This window comes from Zonotrichia leucophrys, unplaced genomic scaffold (genome assembly GCF_028769735.1).
Source record: "Zonotrichia leucophrys gambelii isolate GWCS_2022_RI unplaced genomic scaffold, RI_Zleu_2.0 Scaffold_162_106701, whole genome shotgun sequence".
NCBI lineage: Eukaryota > Metazoa > Chordata > Aves > Passeriformes > Passerellidae > Zonotrichia > Zonotrichia leucophrys.
Genome location: NW_026992367.1, coordinates 15001 through 37714, shown reverse-complemented (window position 1 = coordinate 37714; position 22714 = coordinate 15001). Strand labels below are relative to the sequence as shown.

The 22714-nt window shown below is 60.2% G+C and overlaps 1 protein-coding gene across 2 annotated transcripts in view; it reads left to right on the top strand.

Moving 5' to 3' along the window:
• The first annotated feature begins 4 nt into the window (after positions 1 to 4).
• Positions 5 to 22714, top strand: part of G6PD (glucose-6-phosphate dehydrogenase) — a 35481-nt gene continuing 12771 nt past the window's right edge. For both annotated transcript variants that reach the window (XR_010443330.1, XM_064738064.1), the window contains exons 1-9: positions 5 to 71; positions 3209 to 3357; positions 6604 to 6641; positions 12008 to 12116; positions 13399 to 13616; positions 16331 to 16486; positions 18656 to 18781; positions 18870 to 18963; positions 20371 to 20557. Coding sequence is in view for 1 of the 2 variants with exons in the window: in XM_064738064.1 (XP_064594134.1) it covers positions 17 to 71; positions 3209 to 3357; positions 6604 to 6641; positions 12008 to 12116; positions 13399 to 13616; positions 16331 to 16486; positions 18656 to 18781; positions 18870 to 18963; positions 20371 to 20557 (1132 nt within the window). In the remaining variant the exon portion in view is untranslated. The remainder of the gene's footprint in view (positions 72 to 3208; positions 3358 to 6603; positions 6642 to 12007; positions 12117 to 13398; positions 13617 to 16330; positions 16487 to 18655; positions 18782 to 18869; positions 18964 to 20370; positions 20558 to 22714) is intronic.

Genomic DNA, 22714 nt, shown 5'->3' with positions numbered 1-22714 from the left:
TGGCCTCTGTGAGGGGATGGGGAGCCGCGCGAGCGTGGGGGAGGCGGCGCGAGAGCGGCCGGAGCGGGAAGGTGCGGGGGGACCGGGAAGTGATGAGGAAATTTGGGAAATTTAAAGAAATTCGGGGAAATTCGGGGAAATTCCGCAGGACGTGAGGGAATCTGGGCTCTAAAATGGCCCGGGGGGTCCAGGAGGGCCTGGGGAGCAGCGTCAGGAGGGAGCTGAGGGGGGATGTGGGGGGTTTGGGGCGGAAATGGGGGGGGTTTGTGGGGAATTTCGGGGGTCTGAGGGGAATTTGGGGGAAAATTGGGGGCAATCTGGGAGATTTGGGAAATTTAGGGGGGATTTGGGGGGAATTTCGGGATTTGGGGGGAATTTAAGGATTTGAGAGGAATTTGAGGGAAAGTTGGGGGGAATCTGGGAGATTTGAGGGGATTTGGGGGAAATTCGAGGGGGATTTGAAGGGAATTTGGGAGATTTGAAGGGAATTTTGGGGGATTTGGGGTCAGTGAAGGCGGAAATTGGGAGCCTGGGAGTGTCCAGGGCTCCGTGAGGGGTTGAGGGTCAATTGATGGGGGGTGAAGGCGGAAATTGGGAAAATTTGGGGGAGATTTGAGGGGAATTGGGGGCTCCGTGGGGGTCTGGGGGTTTATGGGGGGATGGGGAGGGGGTTCTGAGGGGATTTGGGGGGTCTGGGGGGGAAATCGGGGCGGATTTGAGGGGGACAATGGGGGGAGGGCGTGTCCTGCCCCACCCTGGCCACGCCCCAATCTCCCCCAAATCCCGCCCCCAAATCCCAAATCCCACCCCAAAATCCCCGATCCGAACCCCAAATCCCGGATCCCACCCCCAAATCCCAAATATCATGTCCAGTTCCCAAATCCCACCCCAAAATCCTCGATCCCAGCCCCGAATCCCAAATCCCACCCCAAAATCCCCGATTCTACCCCCAAATTCAACCTGGAATCCCCGATCCCGGCCCCAAATCCCAGATCCCAAATCCTAACCCCAAATCCCGCCCCCAAACCCCCGATCCTGCCCCCAAATCCCAGCCCCAAAATCCCAAATCCCACCCCCTAAATCCCAAATCCCAACCCCAAAATCCCCAAATCCTGGCCCCAAATCCAACCCTGAAATCTCAAATGTCACCCCCAAATCCCCAATCCTGCCCCAAAATCCCAAATCCCGCCCCAAAATCCCAACCCCAAAATCCCAAATCCTGGCCCCAAATCCAACCCTGAAATCTCAAATGTCACCCCCAAATCCCCAATCCTGCCTCAGAATCCCTGATCCCACCCCAAAATCCCAAATGCCGACCCCAAATCCCGGATCCTGCCCCACACAACCCCACCCCAAGTGCCCGCCCTGCCCCCCAAGTGCCAGCCCTGCCCCACAACCCCTCCAATCCTGCCCTGGGCTGCCCGATCCGAACCCCAAATCCCAAATCCCCAGTTTTACCCCACCCCAAGTGTCCAAAAACCTCAAATCCCCACCCCAAAAACCCAAAAACCTGCCCCAAAACCTCAAATCCCACCCCCCAAGTGCCAGCCCTGCCACACAGCCCCTCCAATCCTGCCCTGAGGTGCCCAAACCCGCCCCCAAATCCTCGATTTTGCCCCCAAATCCGGATCCTGCCTCACCCAACCTCACCCCAGGTGCCAACCCTGCCCCAAAACCTCAAATCCCGCCCCACAAGTGCCAATCCTGCCCTGGGGTGCCCAAACCCGCCCCCCAAGTGCCAGCCCTGCCCCCCAAGTGCCCAAACCTGCCCCACAGCCCCTCCAATCCTGCCCTGGGGTGCCCAAACCTGCCCCCAAATCCTCGATCCGAACCCCAAATCTTACCCCCAAATCCCCGATTTTGCCCCAAATCCCCGATTTTGCCCCCAAATCCCGGATCCTGCCCACCCAACCCCACTCCAGGTGCCAACCCTGCCCCAAAACCTCAAATCCCGCCCCACAAGTGCCAACCTTGCCCTACAACCCCTCCAATCCTGCCCTGGGGTGCCCAGCCCTGCCCCCCAAGTGCCAGCCCTGCCCCACAAGTGCCAGCCCTGCCCCACAGCCCCTCCAATCCTGCCCTGGGGTGCCCAGCCCTGCCCCCCAAGTGCCCGATCCCGCCCCCCAAGTGCCCAAACCCGCCCCCCAAGTGCCCGATCCCTCCCCACAAGTGCCCGAACCCGCCCCCCAAGTGCCCGCCCTGCCCCCCAAGCGCCAGCCCTGCCCACAGGCCCTCCAATCCTGCCCTGAGGTGCCCAGCCCTGCCCCCCAAGTGCCCGATCCCGCCCCCCAAGTGCCCAACCTGCCCACCAAGTGCCAGCCCTGCCCCACAGCCCCTCCAATCCTGCTCTGGGGTGCCCAGCCCTGCTCCCCAAGTGCCCGAATCCGCCCCCCAAGTGCCCGGTCCCTCCCCACAAGTGCCCAAACCTGCCCCCCAAGTGCCAGCCCTGCCCCACAAGTGCCAGCCCTGCCCCACAGCCCCTCCAATCCTGCCCTGAGGTGCCCAAACCCACCCCCAAATCCCCGATTTTGCCCCCAAATCCCGGATCCTGCCCCACCCAACCCCACCCCAGGTGCCAGCCCTGCCCCAAAACCTCAAATCCCGCCCCACAAGTGCCAATCCTGCCCCCAAAGTGCCAATCCTGCCCTGGGGTGCCCAAACCCGCCCCCCAAGTGCCCGCCCTGCCCACCAAGTGCCCGCCCTGCCCCTCAAGTGCCAGCCCTGCCCCCCAAGTGCCCAAACCCGCCCCCCAAGTGCCAGCCCTGCCCTGCCCCACAGCCCCTCCAATCCTGCCCTGGGGTGCCCAAACCCGCCCCCCAAGTGCCCGAACCCGCCCCACAAATGCCAGCCCTGCCCCCCAAGTGCCCAAACCTGCCCACCAAGTGCCAACCCTGCCCCCCAAGTGCCAGCCCTGCCCCACAAGTGCCAATCCTGCCCTGGGGTGCCCAGCCCTGCCCCCAAGTGCCAGCCCTGCCCCCCAAGTGCCCGATCCCGCCCCACAAGTGCCCGATCCCGCCCCCCAAGTGCCAGCCCTGCCCCACAGCCCCTCCAATCCTGCCCTGGGGTGCCCAAACCTGTTCCTCTGCTCCCCGAATCCTGCCCGGGGTGCCCGAACCGGCCCCCGAAGTACCCGAACCGGCCCCCCAAGTGCCAGCCCTGCCCCCCAAGTGCCCGAACCGGCCCCCCAAGTGCCCGGTCCGCCCCCCAGGAGCGATGCCGGGCCCCGGTGAGGAGGCGCCGGGCGCCGGGGGGCAGCTGAGCCGCTCGCAGGTGTGCGGGATGCTCCGGCAGGAGCTGAGCCGGGACGGAGCCTTCCTGCAGGGCCACCCGCACGTCCTCGTCATCCTCGGCGCCTCCGTGAGTGGGGAGGGGGCTGGGGGCGGGGGTTTGGGGGTTGGGGGCAGGAATTTGGGGTTTAGGGGGAAATAAAGGGTTTGGGGGCGGGAGTTTGGGGTTGGGGGCAGAAATTTGGGGTTTGGGGGCCAAATAAAGGGGGTTGGGGGCAAATAAAGGGGGTTGGGGGCGGGAGTTTCGGGGTTGGGGGCAGAAATTTGGGGTTTGGGGGGCAAATAAAGGGGTTGGAGGGGATAAAGGGGGTTTAGGGGGGAAATAAAGGGGTTTGGGGCAGGAATTTGGGGGTTGGGGGCAAATAAAGGGGGTTGGAGGGGGAAATAAAGGGGTTGGGGCAGGAGTTGGGTTTGGGGGGAAATAAAGGGGGTTTGGGGTTTGGGGGCAGGAATTTGGGGTTTAGGGGCAGAAATTTGGGGTTTAGGGGGGAAATAAAGGGGTTTGGGATGGGAGTTTGGGGTTTGGGGGCAGGAATTTGGGGGTTGGGGGGAAATAAAGGGGGTTGAGGGGGATAAAGGGGTTGGGGGGAAATAAAGGGAGCTTGGGGCAGGAATTTGGGGGTTGGGGGGCAAATAAAGGGGGTTGGGGGGGGAAATAAAGGGGTTTGGGGGGGATAAAGGGAGCTTGGGGCAGAAATTTGGGGGTTGGGGGAGAAATAAATGGGTTTGGAGAGGGAAATAAAGGGGGTTTGGGCAGGAATTTGGGGTTTGGGGGCAGGAATTTGGGGTTTGGGGGGCAAATAAAGGGGGTTGGGGGAAATAAAGGGGGTTGGGGGGGGATAAAGGGGGTTTGGGGCAGGAATTTGGGGTTTGGGGGCAGAAATTTGGGGGGTGGGAGGAAATAAAGGGGGTTGGGGGCAAATAAAGGGGTTTGGGATGGGAGTTTGGGTTTGGGGGCAGGAATTTGGGGGTTGGGGGGAAATAAAGGGGGTTTGGGGGGAAATAAAGGGGTTTGGGGGAAATAAAGGGGTTTGGGGGGCAGAAATTTGGGTTTTGGGGCGAATAAAGGGAGCTTGGGCAGGAATTTGGGGTTGGGGGCAGAAATTTGGGGATTGGGGGGAAATAAAGGGGGTTGGAGGAGCAAATAAAGGGGTTTGGGGAAAATAAAGGGGTTTGGGGGGGGATAAAGGGGGTTGGGGGCAGAAATTTGGGGTTTGGGGGGGAAATAAAGGGGGTTTGGGATGGGAGTTTGGGGTTTGGGGCAGGAATTTGGGGTTTGGGGGGAAATAACGGGGGTTGGGGGGGCATAAAGGGGTTTGGGGCAGGAATTTGGGGTTGGGGGGCAAATAAAGGGGGTTGGGGGGGATAAAGGGATTTGGGGGGAAATAAAGGGGTTTGGGGGCGAATAAAGGGAGCTTGGGGCAGGAATTTGGGGGTTGGGGGCAGAAATTTGGGGTTTGGGGGGAAATAAATGGGTTTGGAGGGGGAAATAAAGGGGGTTTGGGGCAGAAATTTGGGGTTTGGGGGCAAATAAAGGGGGTTGGGGAAATAAAGGGGTTTGGGGGGGATAAAGGGGGTTTGGGGAGATTTGGAGACGGAAATTTGGGGTTTGTGAGGGGGTTTGGGGCAGAAATTTGGGGTTTGGGGGGGAATAAAGGGGTTTGGGGGCAGAAATTTGGGGGTTGTGGGGTGGAATGAAGGGGTTTGGGGTGAAATTGGGGTTTGGGGTGAAATTGGGGGTTGAGGGGTGGAATTTGGGGTTTGGGGTGAAATTGGGGGGTGGAAGGAGCAAAAAAGGGGAAGGAAATGTTGGGGGGCAGTGGGGGGATATTGAAGGGTGGAAAGGAAATTTGGAGGAAATGAAGGGAATTGGGAGATTTGGGGGAAATAAAGGAAATTGGGGGAATTTGGGGAGAATTGAGGAGATTTTGGGGGGATTTTGGGGAGATTTTTGGGGGGATTTTGGGGAGATTTTGGGGGAAATAAAGGAAATTGTGGGTTGGGGGAAATAAAGGAAATTTTGGGGAGAATTTGGGGGAATTTGGGGAGAATTGAGGGGATTTTTTGGGGGGATTTTGGGGGAGAATTGAGGGAATTTTGGGGAGGGTTTTGGGGGATTTTTGGGGAGATTTTAGGGGATTTTGGGGAGATTTTGGGGAGATTTTTGGGGATTTTGGAGGGATTTTTGGGGGAGATTTTTGAGGGAGAATTGAGGGGATTTTGGGGGAGAATTGAGGGGATTTTTTGTGGGGATTTTGGGGAGATTTTGGGGAGAATTGAGGGGGTTTTGGGAGATTTTTGGGGATTTTGGAGGGATTTTTGGGGGAGAATTGAGAGGATTTTGGGGAGATCTTTGGGGAGATTTTTGGGGAGAATTGAGGGGGTTTTGGGGAGATTTTGGGGGGATTTTGGAGGGATTTTTGGGGGAGAATTGAGGGGGTTTTGGGGAGATTTTTGGGGATTTTGGAGGGATTTTTGGGGGAGAATTGAGGGGATTTTGGGGAGATTTTTGGGGATTTTGGAGGGATTTTTGAGGGAGAATTGAGGGGATTTTGTGGGGATTTTGGGGAGATTTTGGGGGAGAATTGAGGGGATTTTGGGGGATTTTGGAGAGATTTTGGGGAGAATTGAGGGGATTTTGGGGAGATTTTTGGGGATTTTGGAGGGATTTTTGGGGGAGAATTGGGGGGGTTTTGGGGAGATTTTTGGGGAGGGATTTTGGGGGAGAATTGAGGAGATTTTGGGGAGATCTTTGGGGAGATTTTTGGGAGAATTGAGGGGATTTTGGGAGTGTTTTGGGAGATTTTGGGGGAATTGAGGGTTTTGGGGAGATTTTGGGAGATTTTGGGGATTTTGGAGGATTTTTGGGGGATTTTGGGGATCTTTGGAGGATTTTTGGGAGAATTAGGGATTTTGGGGAGATTTTTGGGATCGGAGGATTTGGGGATTTTGGAGGCATTTTGGGGAGAATGAGGAGATTTGGGAGATTTGGGATTTGGAGGCATTGGGGGATTTTGGGGATTTGGGGAGGAGGAGATTGGGGGATGGGCGGGACCCGGGGCCGGTTTTGGGGGGAGGGGAGGAAGTTGGGGTGCCACGCCCGCCCCTCCCCCACCCGCACCCCAACTTCCTCCTCCGCCCCTCCCCCTCCCCCCCCCCTTGCCCAGCCCCGCCCATTGAACGGCCCCGGTGGGGGAGGGGGGGGGGGAGGGGGAGGGGCGGGGCCGCTGACTCAGCACATTCCGGGGTGGGGGAGGGGCCAGCGCTGGGTGTGGCCCCGCCCCGCCCCCAGCCCTGAGCGCCCCTCCCCCCACAGGGTGACCTGGCCAGGAAGAAGATTTACCCCACGATATGGTATGGGGACACTGAGGGGACATTGGGGACAGTGGGGACAGTGGGGACACCTGGGGACAGTGGGGACACTGAGGGGACAGTGGGGACAGTGAGGGGACACCTGGGGACAGTGGGGACTGAGGGGACAGTGGGGACAGTGGGGACAATGAGGGGACAGTGAGGGGACAGTGGGGACAATGAGGGGACAATGGGGACAGTGGGGACAATGTGGGGACAGTGGGGACAGTGGGGACACCTGGGGACAGTGGGGACACTGAGGACAATGAGGGGACAGTGGGGACACTGAGGGGGCAATGGGGACAGTAGGGACAATGAGTAGGGACAATGAGGGGACAGTGGGGACAGTGAGGGGACAGTGGGGACACTGAGGGGACAGTGGGGGGACAATGGGGACAGTGGGGACAGTGGGGACAATGAGGGGACAGTGGGGACACTGAGGACAATGAGGGGACAGTGGGGACACCTGGGGACAGTGGGGACACCTGGGGACACTGAGGGGACAGTGGGGACTGAGGGGGGACAGTGGGGACAGTGAGGGGACAGTGGGGACAACGAGGGACAATGGGGGGACACCTGGGGACAGTGGGGACTGAGGGGACACCGAGGGGACAATGGGGACAATGAGGGGACAATGGGGACTGAGGGGACAGTAGGGACAATGAGGGGACAGTGGGGACAATGAGGGGACACCTGGGGACAGTGAGGGGACAGTGGGGACACTGAGGGGACAGTGGGGACAATGAGGGGACAGTGGGGACACTGAGGGGACACTGAGGGGACAGTGGGGACTGAGGGGACAGTGGGGACAGTGAGGGGACAGTGGGGACAATGGGGACACCTGGGGACAGTGAGGGGACAGTGGGGACAGTGGGGACAATGAGGGGACACTGAGGGGACAGTGGGGACAGTGGGGACAATGAGGGGACAGTGGGGACAGTGGGGACAATGTGGGGACAGTGGGGACAGTGGGGACAATGGGGGGACAATGGGGACAGTGAGGGGACAGTGGGGACACTGGGGGGACAGTGGGGAGAGTGAGGGGACCTGGGGGGGCAATGGGGACAGTGGGGACACTGAGGGGGCAATGGGGACTGAGGGGACAGTAGGGACAATGAGGGGACAGTGGGGACACTGAGGGGACAGTGGGGACACTGAGGGGACAGTGGGGACAGTGAGGGGACAGTGGGGACTGAGGGGACAGTGGGGACTGAGGGGACACTGAGGGGACAGTGGGGACAGCAGGGACACCTGGGGACAGTGGGGACTGAGGGGACACTGAAGAGACAATGGGGACAATGAGGGGGCAATGGGGGCACCTGGGGACACTGAGGGGACAGTGGGGACGCTTGGGGACACACAGGGACACTGAGGGGACAGTGGGGACACCTGGGGACACTGAGGGGACAGTGGGAACCGTGGGGTCACCTGGGGGCAAGAGAGGCACCAGGGGGACAATGGGGACACCAAGGGGACAATGGGGACAGCGGGGGTACCTGGGGACACTGAGGGGGTACCTGGGGACACTGAGGGGGTACCTGAGGACAGCAGGGACACTGAGGGGACAAAAGGAACGATGGTGTCACCAAGGCCACCTGTGTTCCACCTGTCCCCAGGGCCACCAATGTCCCCAGCCGTCCCCAGGGTCACTGATGTCACCGGGGTCACTGGGGCTGGCAGAGCCACTGGAGTCCCTGCTGTCCCCAGGGCCACCAATGTCACTCAGTGCTGTCCCCAGTGCCACCAGTGGCACTCAGTGCTGCCATTGTCTGCTCTGTCCCCAGTGTCACCACAGCTGTGTGTCACCAGCTGGCACCAGTGTCCCCACTGTGAGCCGGTGTCCCCAGCTCCTCAGTTTGCAGCTTCTGTCCCCTCGGTGTCACCTGTCCCCGTGTCACCTGTCCCTGTGTCACCTGTCCCCCCTGTGTCACCTGTCCCCCTTCTGTCACCTGTACTCTGTGTCACCTGTCCTCTGTGTCACCTGTCCCGGTGTCACCTGTCCTCTCTGTGTCACCTGTTCCCTCTGTGTCACCTGTCCCTGTGTCACCTGTCTGTCACCTGTCCCCTCTGTGTCACACTGTCCCTGTGTGTCACACTGTCCCTGTGCCACCTGTCCCTGTGTCACCTGTCCCTGTGTCACCTGTCCCCTCTATGTCACCTGTCCCTGTGTCACACTGTCCCTGTGTCACCTGTCCCCTCTGTGTCACCTGTCCCTGTGTCACCTGTCCCCTCTGTCACCTGTCCCTGTGTCACCTGTCCCTGTTCACCTGTCCCTCTGTGTCACCTGTCCCTGTGTCACCTCTCTGTGTCACCTGTCTGTGTGTCACCTGTCCCCTCTGTGTCACCTGTCCCTGTGTGTCACCTGTCCCTGTGTCACCTCTCCCTGTGTCACCTGTCCCCTCTATGTCACCTGTCCCTGTGTCACCTGTCCCCTCGGTGTCACCTGTCCCTGTGTCACCTGTCTCTGTGTCACCTGTCTGTGTGTCACATGTCCCCTCTGTGTCACCTGTCCGTGTGTCACCTGTCTGTGTGTCACCTGTCTGTGTGTCACCTGTCCTCTGTGTGTCACCTGTCCCCCTTCTGTCACCTGTCCCTCTGTCACCTGTCCCTGTGTCACCTGTCCCTTTGTGTCACCTGTCTCTGTGTCACCTGTCCCCCTTCTGTCACCTGTCCTCTCTGTGTCACCTCTCCCTGTGTCACCTCTCTGTGTCACCTGTCCCTGTGTCACCTGTCCCTGTGTCACCTGTCCCCCTTCTGTCACCTGTCCCTGTGTCACCTGTCCCCTCTGTGTCACCTGTCCCTGTGTCACCTGTCCCTGTGTCACCTGTCCCTGTGTCACCTGTCTGTGTGTCACCTGTCCTCTGTGTGTCACCTGTCCCACTTCTGTCACCAGTCCCCTCTGTGTCACACTGTCCCTGTGTCACCTGTCCCTGTGTCACCTGTCCCTGTGTCACCTCTCCCTGTGTCACCTGTCCCCTCTGTGTCACCTGTGTGTCACCTGTCCCTGTGTCACCTGTCCATGTGTCACCTGTCCCTGTGTCACCTGTCCCTGTTCACCTGTCCCCTCTGTGTCACCTGTCCCTGTGTCACCTGTCCCGGTGTCACCTGTCCCTGTGTCACCTGTCTCCTTTCTGTCACCTGTCCCTGTGTCACCTGTCCCTGTGCCACCTCTCTGTGTCACCTGTCCCTGTGTCACCTCTCTGTGTCACCTGTGCCTGTGTCACCTGTCCCCTCTGTGTCACCTGTCCCCTCTGTGTCACCTGTCCCCTCAGTGTCACCTGTCCCTCTGTGTCACCTGTCTCTGTGTCACCTCTCCCTGTGTCACACTGTCCCTGTGTCACCTGTCTCTGTGTCACCTGTGGCTCTGTGTCACCTGTCCCTCTGTCACCTGTCCCTGTGTCCCTTTGTCACCTGTTCCTGTGTCACCTGTCTCTGTGTCACCTCTCCCTGTGTCACACTGTCCCTGTGTCACCTGTCCCTGTGTCACCTGTCCCTGTGTCACCTGTCCCCTCTGTGTCACCTGTCCCTGTGTCACCTGTCTGTCACCTGTCCCCTCTGTGTCACACTGTCCCTGTGTGTCCCACTGTCCCTGTGTGTCCCACTTGTCCCTGTGTCACCTGTCTCTGTGTCACCTGTCTGTGTGTCACCTGTCCCCTCTGTGTCACCTGTCCCCCTTGTGTCACCTGTCTCTGTGTCACCTGTCCTGGTGTCACCTGTCCCTGTGTCACCTGTCCCTGTGTCACCTGTCCCCTCTGTGTCACCTGTCCCTGTGTCACCTGTTCCTGTGTCACCTGTCCCCCTTCTGTCACCTGTCCCTGTGTCACCTGTCCCTGTGTCACCTGTCTGTCTGTCACCTCTCCCTGTGTCACACTGTCCCTGTGTCACCTGTCCCTGTGTCACACTGTCCCTGTGTCAGCTGTCCCCTCGGTGTCACCTCTCCCAGGGTGACGCAGGGACAGGAGCCCCATTCCCAGTGTCCCCACCCTGAGGGAGGGTTGGTGACACCGGTGTCACCTTAGGCCTGGCACCCCGAGAGAGGGGTGGTGGCAGTGTTGGGGGTGTCCCCAAGGGCTTGGTGACACAGGTGACAGGGCCGTCCCAGGTGGCTCTGCTGGGACAGGCGCCCCCTGATGGCACAGGTGGCACCGGGGGGACTCTGGGGACACGGGTGGTGGCACAGGTGGTGGCAGAGGTGACACAGGTGGTGGCACAGGTGACACAGGTGGTGACACAGGTGACACAGGTGACACAGTGACACAGGTGGCACAGGTGACACAGTGACACAGGTGACACAGGTGGTGACACAGGTGACACACAGTGGCACAGGTGACACAGGTGGTGACACAGATAGTGACACGGGTAACACAGGTGGTGGCAGAGGTGACACAGGTGACACAAAGGTGACACAGTGACACAGGTGGCACAGGTGACACAGATAGTGACACAGTGACACAGGTGACACACACAGGTGGTGACACAGGTGGCACAGGTGACACAGGTGGCACAGATAGTGACACAGTGGCACAGGTGACACAGATAAGTGACACAGGTGGCACAGGTGACACACACAGGTGGTGACACAGGTGACACAGGTGGTGACACAGGTGACACAGGTGGCACAGGTGACACAGATAGTGATACAGTGACACAGGTGGCACACACAGGTGGTGACACAGGTGACACACAGGTGACACAGGTGACACAGGTGACACACACAGGTGACACAGGTGACACAGTGACACAGGTGACACACAGGTGACACACAGGTGACACAGGTGACACACACAGGTGGTGACACACAGGTGACACACAGGTGACACACAGGTGGCACAGGTGGCACAGGTGACACACACAGATGGTGGCACAGGTGACACACAGGTGACACACAGGTGACACAGTGACACAGGTGACACAGGTGGTGACACGGGTAACACAGGTGGTGGCACAGGTGACACAGATAGTGACACAGTGGCACAGGTGGCACAGGTGACACAGGTGACACACAGGTGACACAGGTGACACAGTGACACAGGTGACACACAGGTGGCACAGGTGGCACAGATAGTGGCACAGGTGACACAGGTGGTGACACAGGTGACACACAGGTGACACAGTGGCACAGGTGACACACAGGTGACACAGTGACACAGGTGACACAGTGACACAGGTGACACACAGGTGACACAGATAGTGACACAGGTGACACACAGGTGGTGGCACAGGTGACACAGGTGGCACAGGTGGTGACACAGGTGGCACAGATAGTGACACAGTGACACAGGTGGCACAGGTGACACAGTGACACAGGTGACACACACAGGTGACACACAGGTGACACACACAGGTGACACAGGTGGTGTCCCCTGCAGGTGGCTGTTCCGGGACGGGCTGCTCCCCGATGACACGCGCGTCGTCGGCTTCGCCCGCTCGCCCCTCACGGTGGAGCTGATCCGGGAGCAGACCCTGCCCCACCTCAAGGTGACAGCGCTGCCCCTGTCCCTCTGTCCCCTCTGTGTCCCCTCTGTCCCCTCCTGACCCCCCTGTCCCCTCTGTGTCCCCTCTGTGTCCCCTCTGTTCCCCCGACCCCTCCTGTCCCCTCCTGACCTCACCTGTCCCCAGGTGACCCCCAAGGACAAGCTCTGCCTGACCTTTTGTCCCTGTGTCCCCTCACCTGTCCCTGCCTGTCCCAGGTGACCCCTGAGGGCACTCTCTGTGTCCCTGTCCCTGTCCCTGTCCCACCTGTCCCTGTCTCACCTGTCTCTGTCCCTGTCCCTGTCCCTGTCCCTGTCTCACCTGTCGCTGTCCCCGCAGGTGTCCCCCGAGGACGGCCCGTGCCTGGAGCTGTTCCTGTCCCTGTCCCACCTGTCCCTGTCCCTGTCCCACCTGTCCCTGTCCCACCTGTCCCTGTCCCTGTCTCACCTGTCCCTGTCTCACCTGTCCCTGTCCCTGTCCCTGTCTCACCTGTCCCTGTCCCACCTGTCCCTGTCCCTGTCCCTGTCCCTGTCCCACCTGTCCCTGTCCCACCTGTCCCTGTCCCTGTCCCTGTCCCACCTGTCCCTGTCCCCTGTCCCACCTGTCCCTGTCCCACCTGTCCCTGTCCCTGTCCCACCTGTCCCTGTCCCTGTCCCTGTGTCACCTGTCCCTGTCTCTGTCTCACCTATGCCTGTCTCCTGTCCCTGTCCCACCTGTCCCTGTCCCTGTCCCTGTCTCACCTGTCGCTGTCCCCGCAGGTGTCCCCCGAGGACAGCCCGTGCCTGGAGCTGTTCCTGTCCCTGTCCCACCTGTCCCTGTCCCACCTGTCTCTGTCCCTGTCCCACCTGTCCCTGTCCCTGTCCCACCTGTCCCTGTCCCTGTCCCACCTGTCCCTGTCCCTGTCTCACCTGTCCCTGTCCCTGTCCCCCCTGTCCCTGTCCCCTGTCCCTGTCCCATCTGTCCCCTGTCCCTGTCCCTGTCTCACCTGTCTCACCTGTCCCTGTCTCACCTGTCCCTGTCCCTGTCCCTGTCTCACCTGTCCCTGTCCCTGTCCCTGTCCCACCTGTCCCTGTCTCACCTGTCCCTGTCCCTGTCCCACCTGTCCCTGTCCCTGTCCCTGTCCCTGTCCCACCTGTCCCTGTCCCCGCAGGTGGCCCCCGAGGACGGCCCGTGCCTGGAGCTGTTCCTGTCCCTGTCCCACCTGTCCCTGTCCCTGTCTCACCTGTCCCTGTCCCTGTCTCACCTGTCCCTGTCCCTGTCTCACCTGTCCCTGTCTCTGTCCCCGCAGGTGTCCCCCGAGGACGGCCCGTGCCTGGAGCTGTTCCTGTCCCTGCAGAGCTTCGTGCAGGGTCAGTACGGGGACGAGGCCTCGTTCCGGGCGCTGGACGCTCACCTGCGGGCACTGCCCGGGGGCGACCGCGCCCACCGGCTCTTCTACCTGGCCCTGCCCCCCAGCGTGTACACACCTGTGACACAGCACCTGAGAGCGCTCTGCATGGGACAGGGGTGAGTGGGGACACACCTGGGACATGGGGACACACCTGGGACACAGCACCTGAGAGCGCTCTGCATGGGCCAGGGGTGAGTGGGGACACACCTGGGACATGGGGACACACCTGGGGCATGGGGACACACCTGGGACACACCTGGGACACAGCACCTGAGAGCGCTGTGTATGGGACAGGGGTGAGTGGGGACACACCTGGGACATGGGGACACACCTGGGACATGGGGACACACCTGTGACACACCTGGGACACAGCACCTGAGAGCACTGTGCATGGGACAGGGGTGAGTGGGGACACACCGGGGACACACCTGGGACACACCTGGGACATGGGGACACACCTGTGACACAGCACCTGAGAGCACTGTGCATGGGACAGGGGTGAGTGGGGACACACCTGGGACACACCTGGGACACACCTGGGACATGGGGACACACCTGGGACACACCTGGGACATGGGGACACACCTGGGACACAGCACCTGAGAGCGCTGTGCATGGGACAGGGGTGAGTGGGGACACACCTGGGACACACCTGGGACACACCTGGGACATGGGGACACACCTGTGACACAGCACCTGAGAGCGCTCTGCATGGGACAGGGGTGAGTGGGGACACACCTGGGACACACCTGGGACACAGCTCCTGAGAGCGCTCTGCATGGGACAGGGGTGAGTGGGGACACACCTGGGACATGGGGACACACCTGGGACACAGCACCTGAGAGCGCTCTGCATGGGACAGGGGTGAGTGGAGACATGGGGACACACCTGGGACACAGCACCTGAGAGCGCTCTGCATGGGACAGGGGTGAGTGGGGACACACCTGGGACATGGGGACACACCTGGGACACAGCACCTGAGAGCACTGTGCATGGGACAGGGGTGAGTGGGGACACACCTGGGACATGGGGACACACCTGTGACACAGCACCTGAGAGCACTGTGCATGGGCCAGGGGTGAGTGGGGACACACCTGGGGCACACCTGGGACATGGGGACACACCTGTGACACAGCACCTGAGAGCGCTGTGCATGGGACAGGGGTGAGTGGGGACATGGGGACACACCTGGGACACACCTGGGACATGGGGACACACCTGGGACACACCTGGGACATGGGGACACACCTGTGACACAGCACCTGAGAGCACTGTGCATGGGACAGGGGTGAGTGGGGACACACCTGGGACACACCTGGGACACACCTGTGACACAGCACCTGAGAGCTCTTTGTCCCCATGTCCCCCATGTGTCCAAGTGTCCCCTGTGTCCCCATGTCCCCACATGTCCCCTCATGTCCCCATGTCCCTACATTTCCTATGTCTTGTGTGTCCCCACGTGTCCCTGTATGTTCCCTGTGTCTCTGCATGTCCCGTGTGTCCCCATATGTCCCCATGTCCCCATGTCCCTCCATGTTGCTTGTGTCCCCACATGTCCCGTGTCCCCTGTGTCTCTGTGTGTCCCCACGTGTCCCCATGTCCCTCCATGTGTTCCTTGTGTCCCTGCATGTCCCATGTCCCCGTGTCCCTCCATGTCCCTTGTGTCCCCATATGTCCCTTGTCCCTTGTGTCTCTGCATGTCCCCACATGTCCATGTCTCTCGTGTCCCCACATATCCCCATGTCCCTCCATGTTCCTTATGTCCCCATGTGTCCCTTGTCCCCTGTGTCTTGTGTATCTCACACGTCCACGTCTCTCGTGTCCCCCCGTGTCCTGCAGTCTCTGCCCTCATGTCCCCATGTGTCCCCATGTGTCCCCATGTCCCTCCATGTCCCATGTGTCCCCGCATGTCCCTACTTTCCTATGTCCTGTGTGTCCCCATGTGTCCCCATGTCCCTCCACGTTCCTAATGTCCCCATATGTCCCTCGTTCCCTGTGTCTGTGTGTCCCCACATGTCCCATGTCTCTCATGTCCCCGTGTGTCCCCACATGTCCCCATGTCCCTCCACGTTCCTTATGTCCCCATATGTCCCTTGTCCCCTGTGTCTTGTGTATCTCACGTGTCCATGTCTCTCGTGTCCCCCCGTGTCCTGTGGTCTCTGCCCTCATGTCCCCACATGTCCCCATGTCCCTCCACGTTCCTTATGTCCCCATATGTCCCTTGTCCCCTGTGTCTCTGTGTGTCCCCACATGTCCCATGTCTCTCATGTCCCCCCATGTGTCCCCACATGTCCCATGTCTCTCATGTCCCCGTGTGTCCCCACATGTCCCCATGTCCCTCCACGTTCCTTATGTCCCCATATGTCCCTTGTCCCCCGTGTCTCTGTGTGTGCCCCCACGTCCATGTCCCCCATGCTCCCCATATTCCCCCCTGTCCCCCTGCTGTCCCTGTCCCTGTCCCCACATCCCTGTGTCCCCAATGTCCCCCTGCTGTCCCTGTCCCTGTCCCCACATCCCTGTGTCCCCGCTGTCCCCCTGCTGTCCCTGTCCCTGTCCCCACATCCCTGTGTCCCCGCTGTCCCCCTGCTGTCCCTGTCCCTGTCCCCACATCCCTTCCCCTGTCCCTCTGTCCTGTCCTGTCCCACACCCTTCCCTGTCCCCTGCTGTCCCTGTCCCTGTCCCCACATCCCTGTGTCCCCGCTGTCCCCCTGTCCTGTCCCCACTGTCCCTGTGTCCCCCCTGTGTCACCTGTCCCTCCTGTGTCACCTGTCCCTGTGTCACCTGTCCCTCTTCTGTCACCTGTCCCTGTGTCACCTGTCCCTGTCCCCAGGTGGAACCGCGTCATCGTGGAGAAGCCGTTTGGGCGGGACCTGAGCTCGTCGGAGGAGCTGTCGGCGCACCTGAGCGCGCTGTTCCGCGAGGAGCAGATCTACCGGATGGACCACTACCTGGGCAAGGAGATGGTGCAGAGCCTGATGGTGCTGCGGTGAGCGGGGACAGGGACAGGGACAGGGGGACATGGGGACACTGGGACATGGGGACACTGCCTGGGCAAGGAGATGGTGCAGAGCCTGATGGTGCTGCGGTGAGTGGGGACAGGGGGACAGGGGACATGGGGACAGGGACATGGGGACACTGCCTGGGCAAGGAGATGGTGCAGAGCCTGATGGTGCTGCGGTGAGTGGGGACAGGGGACATGGGGACATGGGGACAGGGGGACATGGGGACACTGGGACATGGGGACATGGGGACACTGCCTGGGCAAGGAGATGGTGCAGAGCCTGATGGTGCTGCGGTGAGAGGGGACAGGGGACATGGGGACAGGGGGACAGGGACATGGGGACACGGGGACAGGGGACACTACCTGGGCAAGGAGATGGTGCAGAGCCTGATGGTGCTGCGGTGAGCGGGGACAGGGGGACATGGGGACACTGGGACATGGGGACAGGGGACATGGGGACAGGGGGACAGGGGACATGGGGACAGGGACATGGGGACACGGGGACATGGGGACACGGGGACATGGGGACAGGGGACATGGGGACAGGGGGACAGGGGACATGGGGACAGGGGACAGGGGGACATGGGGACACTGGGACAGGGGGACAGGGGGACAGGGGACATGGGGACAGGGGGACATGGGGACATGGGGACACAGGACATGGGGACATGGGGACATGGATATGGGGACACTGCCTGGGCAAGGAGATGGTGCAGAGCCGGATGGTGCTGCGGTGAGTGGGGACAGGGGACAGGGACATGGGGACAGAGGGACGGGACATGGGACAGGGACAGGGACATGGGGACAGGGAGAGCTGACATGGGATGGGGGACAGGGACAGGAGGGGTAAGGGACATGGAGGGGACACAGGGGAAAAGGGAGGGGACACGGGAGAGGACAGGAGGACATGGGAGGGGACCAGGGACACAGGAGGGGATGGGGACAGGGGAGGGGACAGTGGACACGGGAGGGGACACGGGGACATGAGAGGCGACATGGGAGCATGGGGACATGGGAGGGGACAGGGGACACAGGAACAGGGGACACGGGGAAATGGGAGGAGACAAGGGACATGGCAGGGGACACAGGGACATGGCAGGGGACATGGGGACACGGGAAGGAGGACACGGGGAACATGGACGGGGACACGGTGGACAAGGGGACATGAGGGACACAGGAGGGGACACGGGGACACGGGAGGGGACAGGGGACACGGCAGGGGACACGGGAATGGAGGACAGGGGACATGGAGGGGACATGGGGACACAGGAGGGGACACGGGACATGGAGGGGACACAGAAGTGGACACGGGACAGAGGAGGGGACAGGGGACACAGGAGGGGACACAGGGACATGGGGATATGGGAGGAGACAGGGGACACAGGAGGGGACAGGGACATGGCAGGGGACATGGGAGGGGACACGGGGACAGGGAGGGGACACGGGGACATGGAGGGGACACGGGGGACAATGGGAGGGGGGACAGGGACACGGGAGGGGACACGGGGACATGGGAGGGGACACAGGGACACAGGAGGGGACACGGGGACAGGGAGGGGACACGGGACACGGGAGGGGACACGGGACAGGACAGGGGGACAGAGGGGACACGGGACAGGAGGGACACGGGGACATTGGAGGGGACAGGACGGAGGGATACGGGAGGGGACAGGGGACACAGGAGGGGACACGGACACAGGGGGGGACACGGGGACACAGGAGGGGACACGGGGACATGGGAGGGGACACGGGGACAGGGAGGGGACACGGGGACACGGGAGGGGACACGGGGACATTGGAGGGGGGACAGGGGACACGGGAATGGGGAGGGAGGGACACGGGGACACGGAGGGGACACAGGGACATGCAGGACAGGGAGGACAGGGGACACAGGAGGGGACACGGGGACAGGGAGGGGACACAGGGACATGGCAGGGGACACGGGAGGGGACAGGGGGACACGGGAGGGGACACGGGGACAGGGAGGGGACACAGGGACATTGGAGGGGACACAGGGACATTGGAGGGGACACAGGGACACGGGAGGGGACACAGGGACAGGAGGGGACACGGGGACACAGGAGGGGACACAGGGACATGGGAGGGGACAGGGGACACGCACAGCACTCCTCACCGTGCCCCGGCCCGCCCCAGGTTCGGTAACCGCATCTTCGGGCCCATCTGGAACCGCGACAACGTGGCCTGCGTGGTGCTGACCTTCAAGGAGCCCTTCGGCACCGAGGGCCGCGGCGGGTACTTCGACGACTTCGGCATCATCCGGTGAGGGCGGGCGCCCGCCGGCGTCCCCGCGTCCCCTCCGCGTCCCCCCCGTGTCCCCCGACCCCGTGGCAGCGCCGGCTCCCCGCAGGGACGTGATGCAGAACCACCTTCTGCAGCTGCTCTGCCTCGTGGCCATGGAGAAGCCGGCGTCCACCAACCCCGACGACGTGCGTGACGAGAAGGTGGGGACGGCAGGGACACCAGGGTGTCACCCCCTGACACCACACCGGTCACTGAGCTCTGTGTCCTCGATGGTCACACCATGGTCATGGCCACAGGGACCATGCCCAGGTGGCCGCAGGGCACATCCCCCCATCCCAGTCGTGTCCCCTTACCATGTGCTTGATGGTGGCCCCCCAAAACCACGTCCCCAACTTTGTTCCATCACCCCATCATTGATGGTGGCCCCCCAAAACCACATCCCCCAATGGCCACATCCCCAACTTTGTTCCCATCATTGATGGTGGCCCCCCAGAACCACATCCCCACGTTTGTTCCATGACCCCATCGTTGATGGTGGCCCCCAAAACCACATCCCCAACTTTGTTCTGTCACCCATTATTGATGGTGGCCCCCAAAACCACGTCCCCCAGTGGCACATCCCAACTTTGTTCATCACCCCATCATTGATGGTGGCCCCCAAACCACATCCCAAACTTTGTTCCATCACCCCATCATTGATGGTGGCCCCCAAAACCACGTCTCCAACTTTGTTCCCATCATTGATGTGGCCCCCCAAAACCACATCCCCAAATATGTTCTATCACCCATCATTGATGGTGGCCCCCAAAACCACGTCCCCAGCTTTGTTCCATGACCCCATCATGATGGGGCCCCCCAAAGCCACGTCCCAACTTTGTTCCATCACCCCATTATCGATGGTGGCCCCCCAAAACCACGTCCCCCATGGCCCTGTTCTCACTGACCATGTCCCCAACCATGTTCTGTCATCCTGTTATCAGTGGTGGACCCCAATGCCATGTCCTGGACCACATCCTATCAGCACCTTCTTGTTGATGACCCTTCAAAGCCACATCCACCATGGCCACATCCCCAACTATGTTCCATCACCCCATCATTGATGGTGGCCCCCAAAACCACATCCCCAACTTTGTTCCATCCCCCCATCATTGATGGTGGCCCCCAGAACCACATCCCCAAACACGTCCCCAACTTTGTTCCCATCATTGATGGTGGCCCCCCAGAACCACATCCTCCAATGGCCACATCCCCAACTTTGTTCCATCACCCCATCATTGATGGTGGCCCCCCAAAACCACATCCCCACCTTTGTTCCATCACCCCATCATTGATGGTGGCCCCCCAGAACCACATCCCCCAATGGCCACGTCCCCAACTTTGTTCCATCACCCCATCATTGATGGTGGCCCCCCAAAACCACGTCCCCAACTTTGTTCCATCACCCCATCATTGATGGTGGCCCCCCAAAACCACGTTCCCCAATGGCCACATCCCCACACCCCCATGCCATTGCGTGCTCTTATGGTGGCCCCCCATAAACACGTCCCCACCGCGTGGTATCACTGGAACCTCCAGGTGTCCCTCACGTGTCCCTCACGGTCCCCCAGGTGAAGGTGCTCAAGTCCATCAGCCCGGTGGAGCTGCAGGACGTGGTGCTGGGCCAGTACGTGGGCGACCCCGAGGGCCCCCCCGAGGCACAGAAGGGCTACCTGGACGACCCCACGGTGCCCGCCGGCTCCACCACGCCCACCTTCGCCACCGCCGTGCTGCACGTGGCCAACGAGCGCTGGGACGGTGAGGGCGCGGCCGGGATGGGGCCATGGGGTGACTCGTGTGGTGTGATGGGGATGAGGGTGGTGATGGTGATGATGGTGGCCAGGAGATGGTGATGGTGATGATGATGGTGCCCAGGAGATGGTGCTGATGATGGTGATGATGATGGTGGCCAGGAGATGGTGCTGATGATGGTGGTGATGATGGCCAGGAGATGGTGCTGTTGATGGTGATGGTGGCCAGGAGATGGTGCTGTTGATGATGGTGATGATGATGATGGCCAGAAGATGGTGTAATGATGGTGATGATGATGGTGCCCAGGAGATGGTGTTGATGATGGTGATGATGATGGTGGCCAGGAGATGGTGCTGTTGATGGTGGTGATGATGATGGTGGCCAGGAGATGGTGCTGATGATGATGGTGGTGGGCAAGAGATGGTGCTGCTGATGATGGTGATGATGATGGTGGTCAAGAGATGGTGCTGATGATGATGGTGATGATGATGGTGGCCAGGAGATGGTGCTGTTGATGGTGGTGATGATGGCCAGGAGATGGTGCTGTTGATGGTGATGGTGGCCAGGAGATGGTGCTGTTGATGGTGATGATGATGGTGGCCAGGAGATGGTGCTGATGATGACGGTGGTGGGCAAGAGATGGTGCTGATGATTGTGGTTGTGGAGATGGTGATGATGAAGCTGGTGATGATATGATGATGGTGGCCAGGAGATGGTGCTGATGATGGTGATGATGATGATGGCCAGGAGATGGTGCTGATGATGGTGCTGCTCATGCTGGTGGCCAGGAGGTGGTGCAGTTGATGGTGATGATGATGATGGCCAGGAGATGGTGTTGATGATGATGGTGATGATGATGGTGGCCAGGAGATGGTGTTGATGATGGTGATGATGATGGTGGCCAGGAGATGGTGCTGTTGATGGTGGTGATGATGATGGCAGGAGATGGTGTTGATGATGGTGATGATGATGATGGCCAGAAGATGGTGTAATGATGATGGTGATAATGGCCAGGAGATGGTGCTGTTGATGGTGATGGCCAAAAGATGGTGCTGTTGATGATGGTGATGATGATGGTGGCCAAGAGATGGTGCTGCTGATGATGATGATGGTGGTGGTCGTGAAGATGGTGCTGATGATGTTGGCCGTGGAGATGGTACAGTTGATGGTGATGATGATGATGGTGGCCATGGAGATGGTGCTGATGATGGTGATGATGATGACGGTGGCCAGGAGATGGTGCTGGTGATGATGATGATGGTGATGGTGGTTGTGAAGATGGTGCTGATGATGGTGGCCATGGAGATACTGCTGCTGTTCATGCTGGTGGTCATGGAGATGGTGCTGTTGATGGTGGTGATGATGGTGTTGGTCATGGAGATGGTGATGATGATGGTGGTGATGCTGATGATGGACAGGAGAGGGTGATGATGATGGGGTCCATGGAGATGGTGCTGCTGATGGTGGTGGCCAAGCGATGGTGCTGATGATGGTGATGATGATGGTGGTGGCCAGGAGACAGCGCTGATGATGGTGATGATGATGATGGCCAGGAGACGGTGTTGATGATGGTGATGATGATGATGGTGGCCATAGAGACAATGCTGATGATGGTGATGATGATGATGGTGGCCACAGAGACAATGCTGATGAGGGTGATGATGATGATGGTGGCCACAGAGACAATGCTGATGATGGTGATGATGATGATGGTGGCCAGGAGACAGCGCTGATGATGATGATGATGATGATGGTGGCCACAGAGACAATGCTGATGATGGCAATGATGACAATATTGTTGCATATTGATGACGATGATGATGATGATGATGACCATTATGATGTCGATGAGTGATGATGATGACGATGGCGCTGTCCCCAGGTGTCCCCTCTGTCCTGTGCTGAGGGAATGCTCTGAACGAGGCCAAGGTGTGGCTGCAGTGGTGGGGGATGATGATGATGATGATGATGATGATGATGGTGATGATGGTGATGATGATGATGGTCAGAAGATGGTGGTGATGATGGCCAGGAGATGGTGCTGTTGATGGCGATGGCCAAAAGATGGTGCTAGTGATGGTGGTGATGATGATGATGGCCAGGAGATGGTGCTGGTGATGATGATGATGATGGTGGTCGTGAAGATGGTGCTGATGATGGTGG